We start from the raw sequence: 7,182 nt of genomic DNA on the forward strand, positions 1-7,182 counted from the left end.
CGTAAAGAAGGGAAGCAAAATAATATGTTAATGTGGAGAGACTTGATATTGAGGAGTGATCAGTAAAACTGTTCTGAATAATTAAAGTAAATAATAATAATAATTTTTAGCTTCTTATAATTTATATGAACCAGATTTAGCGATGGAAAATAACAAACCTAAAGAAGATAATGTAAATAAAACGTGAGTATTATTTTACGCATACATCTTAATATTACATATTGGCTTAGTTACACATTATCTTGTGTAATGCTTTCTATGTAAGCTTATATAATTTTATCTTTCTGATATTTTAATAATTTTAAAATGTTTATGAAATAATTCTATAAATTTTACATCTTAATCTTTATTTTTTTACTTATTCTACAATTTATAATGAAATATTTCCTGTCAAATTTTATATAAACAGAAATAACGTAGAATATATAAAAACAATTAAAAATAAATTTATAACAATGAAAAAAAACGCGTAATCCTTATAACTTTTATTCGTTTGACTACACAGATTCATTCTTTGAAATAGTACGAAATAATTGTTTTCTGGTTTTGCTTGTATTTAAAGTAAACATTTCTTTTCAAATTTGAGATTTCAAGCATTTAACAAGTACTATACATGAATCCAAAAAAAAACTTTTATTATCTTATGTTATTATCAATAATCAGTAGAAATATATTCTTAGTCATCTTAACTGTAAGTTTTGGTGTCCAACAATAAGAGAAGAGTCAAAAAGAAAACACTTCATAAACAAGTTGTGGTAATATTTTGTTTATTCCACAATTATCGACATACCATACAATAATAACAAATTTATTTACATCTTTGTAATAAAATTAAAAATTAGCTATCTATATTTCATTTTTATATATTTATGCTACAAATATATAAATTAATTCGTTTTTATGTATATGTTTAGAAACTACGCTAATCCTTATTATAATTATTAATTTATTATTTCATAAAATCAATAAAAAAATAATTGTTTGTTAAATGATGGAAGAGCATTTAATTGTGTAGGAACGTATTTTATGGTATGAAGATTATGCATTTTTACTTCAAATTAAAAGAATCAAATTAGTATTGATTTAAAGTTTTATTTTATATAAGAATAGTACACATTTAAGTTCTGTTATTACATAAAGTAAAACTTTTCAAGTTGTTCTAGTAAAGCAATTGTATATCAAAAGAAAACATTCTTTTATAATTTCATCTTGTGAGCAATTAGAATGCTTATTCTTAATTCTCCACAAGGTTATTGCAGTAAATTTCAACTGTCGTTAAATTGTTTAACATAACTTATTACTGTATAGCCTATATATTCTTTTAAAACGCACTTTCTACAATAAATATGTGAACTTTAAGACACTTTAACATTTATTGCTTTTTTGTCATATTCATTTTAAATTAAGCAATACTTTAATTATATATTCTAGCAAACTTTGATATTTAAAATAAACTAGAACTTTCAATACGTAAAACAAATAATGAACAAGCTTTTCCATTGTTACCGTAAATTTCAGACGGACTAGACATGCTGCCCTAATTAAACAATAAAAGCCTAGTTGACATATAAACAAACGATAAGTAATCAAATATACTCGAAAATAAGTAAACATTTCAGTGCATATAAAAGGTGAAATATGAAAATTACAACATATAAACAATAGAAAAAGTTCAGTATGCAAAACATATAAATTAAGATAAAAAACCTTATGACAAGCTTTCATTTGTTTTTAAAATATTTATAATTCCGAAATAAAATATCCTCTACTGGATAAGTATTAATATTTTGAATTCCTTTGTACTTTACTCAATGCATTTATTACTTTTTGGGAGAGAGTTGGTGCAGAAGGGCACCAAACAGTTAAGCAGTAATCAACTATAAACTAAAAATTCGCAAAAAGTAAAGCTGTAAGTATAATACGGAAAGAGACAAAACCAGAGTGAAGTCAAATCATACCTCTTGTACGTCCAAATTTTCAAATATTTTATTCGTATAATTTGACAATGCCAAGCGCCGGTTAAATAATTATGTCGAGATCGATTGTCCTGGCATTTAATAAGATGATTATTAATTTAAACTGGATTTGTTCGAGGTAAATGATTTGTTTTACTTATCAAAGCAAAACATATAATTGTTTTATCAAAGTTTATAGAAAGATTAAATGTTTCAAGAACTTTAGTTAAAATGTAAACGTTTTGTAAAGGCGAGTAATCATTACCTGTATATAAAGGAAGAAGCATCGAAATATGAGTAGCCAGTCAGAATTATAGTTTCAATCTTTGGCTGTGATTGGTATTCTACTAATCATAAAAGTCTACAGTAACATTGCTAACTTCGCACTAAAAACTGGTGTGCCTCTATTATTTTTTTTCTCTTTGAAGATTTAATTGGAGATTTCGAGTACTTACAGCAGATTTTAATTTAAAAATCTGTCGTAATCTGAATATATCTGGACGGTAGTTATCTATCTATATCTACACTACAGTATATCTATATCTATGCTTATAGTATATAAAACGAGAATGTTTGCTAAAGATAATCTCGTAATATACTGAATCGAGTTTTAAAATTCTTCCGCTGTCGGAAAGCTTATTTATTCCAGGTGAACATAGGCTATACACTATTTTTATATTAGAAAAGGAAAATGCAGGAGACAGATGTTTTTACCGCGCCATTTCTCTCGAATGGTGGCTTGTCGGCTCTGTACAAAGTCAACTAATTCCCTTTTCCACCTAGTGAACTTTTTAAACTTATTTTCTAATATTTTCGGTTTCGATTCGTGCAGTTTAGGTAGTGCGTACATGCTTTGTTTATATTGTTTTGATCGTCTGTTTCTTATATTAATACTCTTATGTTATCAGATACAGGAGCGAATTTACTTCTCTTAGGCCTATATAAAACAAAACTTTTATAAATTGGCCTAAGTCGGTCTTATAGTACTTTACTACTTTTATGTGTTCGTTGTTTTAGTATTAATCCTACAGTACCATTATTTAAAAATAAGAATTAGTCTTATGTTATCAGATATCTACCTACAGAAATGGAGTTCTTTCGGTTACTTTTCAGATGTACACATTTGCTTTTAAGTTTTAGAGCCGGACTTGACGAAATTTTTGAGGAAAAATTTTCGTCTTTCGAAAGTTAAATTAGTTCAAATCCCAGCGAAAAAAAAAATTCAATTTAATTACCGGAGGATGATCGCATCTATCACCCTGGAGTCACTTCTTTTCCCGGTGACACCGAGAACTAACTACAAATATTCACCATTGGTCGAAAATAGTAACATGATTTAAAGAGGGCGTCGAAATCAAGGGGGACCCCGGAAATAAAACGGTAGAATCGAGGACGAGAGAGTCATCAGGGTCTGCCCTAAATGACACAGTGGTGTCAGTCTTGACATAGGTATCGCCGGTCCGTTGCCGACCCTCTTGATCACAAGAATTTTATCATGTGCGAGTGAGCCTTACCGATGATATGCTTATTGACTTAAAATGCTTAAAAAGAAGTGGCAATTGTCACAAAATACATTCCTGTAAAGGCAACAATGGAAAGCTTATTACTTTCTAAAGTACGTAAGCTACCTTAAAACTCGTACTTTCACTCCTTCCTGCTGACTTCATCTTCCCTACAAACTCCCAAACTCTTTGAAATCAGGAAATATTTGACGCTAAACATTTTTGTCTAGTGTCAAATATTTTCTGATTTCCTATAACAGTTTCTGGTATGTGCTTTTGTAAAATATGAAAAGTGTATAATTTATAAAGGAAACGATTAATTTATAAGTACTTCAGATCCTAACTTAAAATTCAGTACACAGCTAACTTGTAAAACCAAAAATTCAGAAAATGACTTCATTAAAACAATTTAGACTGAACTATACCTACTTCAGATATAAAAGAATCTTCAAATCTATCTCTTAAAGCAGTGTTTTTCAATCTGTGGGTCGCGACCCCCAGTGGGGTCGCAAACCCTTACATGGGGGTCGCGGTAAAAGAAAAAGACAAGTGTTTGTAGGTCCTACACTACAATAAAAAAAAAACTACAATCTCAGTGAGAAGACTGTGCCTGTTTATTTTACAGTACAATTGGTTTTTTTATTAATATTTAGATCTCAACAGAAAGAAACTTAAATACGTAGTTTTTAAAATCACTGACATAGTTTTAATATGGTCTTGGGGGGTCGTCAGAATTTTTTAACTTGTAACTTATTCAAGAAGGTTGAAAAACACTGTCTTAAAGCATTAGGACTTAAAGAAAAATTGTTGCTGCCAATACTATTTAAATGTTTTATATTGCTTCTTCATTTCTCAATTCGCCAGGATGAACGATACCTTCATTATCTTTCCAATCAGTATACAGTAATTTTGAAAGTAATACTGATTTTTTACAGGTTTATTGTGATGCATGAAAAAATTATGGAGACAAAAAGTTTTTCAATAGCAATCACTTTAGTAGGTTTGATTATATATATTTCTTTTGAATATTTATAATTTATCATACTATATTTTTTTGAAAATTCTCTATCTTGTACAAGAATTCCAAAAGAATTTTCTATCATTATCCAAGCTGTAAAGAGACGATCATTGGGCTACAATTTGAAAAAAAAAAATTTGGGTTGCAATTTGAAAAAATTTAGATCTATAAATTCCGACTGTCGTCCGTTGTCTGTCTGCCTGTCTTTCCTTAATCTCGAGAACGGAATTACATAGATGAAAGTCGAGATGTAGAAAGCTTAGGGATAGAAGGCCCGATTAACTATATATGATACGTTATTTCAATTCAAAAATTTTTCCCTGAATGGAGTTTAATTCAAACCGGCACGATTCTAATACTAACAGAAAGGTATGATGTATAGAAACAAGACACTACTAAAAGAATTGAGAAAACATTATGACGAAAAACTGTAGCTCGTAATTGTGACCATGTCACAATACAATAATCGCTCCTTATAGATAGCCTTGTCTTCAGACAGACTTGTTCCTGGATAGGGTCGAAGTAAATAATTTTTTAACGGAAAGGCTTCATCTTCAACAACCGTAATTACTTTTATGTTTGTACGGTACCTGGCAATTCTTGTAATGTAGGTATATCTAAACTTGCATTTTGTAATTTTTTTCAATTTCAGAATTGCTGAAAATAGTAGTCTCCCCATCACCTAGGACTACTAACATCAATCATAATAAAATTATATTCAGCATCACTCATTGCCTAAATGTTTTTTGTAATTAAAATATTCTGAACCAGAATTGTCTGCACCTTGAATCGCAATATGCTTTCCATCTATTGCTCCAATACGCTACTGCATTCGAACGCTACTGCGCTTGTATTTTTATTTCGGAAATATGGCTCGCAGAGATTGTGTAATTTCTCCCGACAGCTTCTGTTATGTTTGTGGTGAATACACAGAGAAAAGTCAACAAAGAAACATAAGTGAGTTTGCGAAGAAAGATTAATTTGCGTATTTCAAATTGAAACTTGGAGATCAAGACAAAGCAGATTTTTGGAAACAATGGGAGAAAAGGAAATAGAAGCATGGGACTCTTTCAAGAATGTTGTGCATGAGTTTTTGGGGAATACTAAGGACCTGACTACAAAACCATTGTACTGTACAACGCATGCTGGCAGCAGCGTATGAAGCTTGAGGATGCAAGATGAGCTTAAAAGTTCATTTCTTACGCTTCCATATTGACTATTTTCCCGAAAACTTGGGAGCCTACAATGAAGAACAAGATTTCACCAGGATGTCCGTGATATCGAGAGACGTTACCAAGGAAAATGGGATGTCAGTATGTTAGCTGACTACTGTTGGATGCTCAATAGAGAAACCAGAGAAGGAAATCGGAAACGAGTTTGGAGAAGCATCAAAAAGAAGAAGAAAAGGTTTCATAAAAAAAAAAGACTAGACCTAAAATTGTGTATAAATATCAGAAACAATTTGTTGATTAGTTGTAAGAAAATATAATATATTTAGTTCATTGTAATAAATAAGAGTTTTTATAAAAAATTGGTTTTTATTTTGCAAAATCCTTTACGTGATGGGATGTAACGGAAGTTATTTTTAGAATCTGCGATCTTTAAAACATATAATTCAGCAAAAATATTCCATGCATTTTTTTTTGCACACCTGTGTAATTATTTGAGACTGTTGAGCGACCGATTTTAAACCTGTGCTGTAGTGATATCTGTGCATCACCCGGATGCTAAATTTCTATAATGCGAAAAGTAAATTTAAGCATACTTATAATAATATTTAACATAAAATTATAAATTTATTTCTACCTATAATAAATGTGATGGACAAACGCTGACGTTCAGAGACAGGTTTTCTCAATTGCGTTCATTCTCTTTTAAATATGGTTTAACAAGTGCCAATAAGTCGTCGAATACAGCTAGGGTCATTCTTAAAAAAAAACTAAAGAAACTTTTATGATCCTGTAAGTGCATTTCTTAGATCAGATTGGTATAATAGCCTTGTCGCATACGTCTTTGGAAAAGTGGTTTCACCCAAACAAGTTTTTTTTCAAATAAAGGTGAATTAAACAAACAATTTTAGAAATAAAGGTAGAAGGAATAGCTTAAACACAAATTAAAATAACATATAATAATAAATATTAGTATTAAAATTAGTAGTAATACAAAATACTACTCCATTAAAAGTAATAAATTTCTAAATTGATTACGTAAAGTTTAAATTAATCTATAAGAAATATCAATTGTTTAATAACGACAAGTCAAATTCCCTCGATCTCTTAGAAAACCCTTGCATTTGAAGAAACTTCTATAAAACTGGAGAATGTAAACGAAATCTTTTCGACCAATCAGTTCTTAGTTTGTGCATGTGGTACAACGCTAACAACAATTTAGTGTTCGTTTCGTTCGTTCGTATCGGTTCTTATGCCAATGTGGACCCATCTTTACTATTAGATGTCATGCTGTTTTTATTACTCTACTAGCTTACCCGTCGCGCATTGCTGCGATCTCAGAAGAAAGGAAATTCAAGCAAACTCGTTATGATAAAATTCAATTTACATTTTATCATTTTTATTGAAACTTATTATTATTATTCATTTTCATCGGAAAAACATTTCAAAGTGTTGTTTCAATTCTATTTATTTATTGGAGTGCTTGTGGATACACGATATTTTTTGTTTTTCCGTCTGGTGCGTACACGAATAAATCA

At 30.0% G+C, this 7,182-nt stretch overlaps 1 protein-coding gene across 1 annotated transcript in view; it reads left to right on the forward strand.

Annotated features, from left to right (window-relative positions):
• The window catches only part of LOC111618718 (endothelin-converting enzyme 1-like), a 50,601-nt gene continuing 43,419 nt past the window's right edge, over positions 1–7,182 (forward strand). Inside the window, exon 1 of the mRNA XM_023360288.1 lies at positions 1–183. Within this exon, the coding sequence (XP_023216056.1) occupies positions 143–183 (41 nt within the window). The 5' untranslated portion in view covers positions 1–142. The remainder of the gene's footprint in view (positions 184–7,182) is intronic.

Source organism: Centruroides sculpturatus, unplaced genomic scaffold (genome assembly GCF_000671375.1).
Source record: "Centruroides sculpturatus isolate CEXI.00-Female unplaced genomic scaffold, Cexi_2.0 scaffold236, whole genome shotgun sequence".
NCBI classification, from domain to species: domain Eukaryota; kingdom Metazoa; phylum Arthropoda; class Arachnida; order Scorpiones; family Buthidae; genus Centruroides; species Centruroides sculpturatus.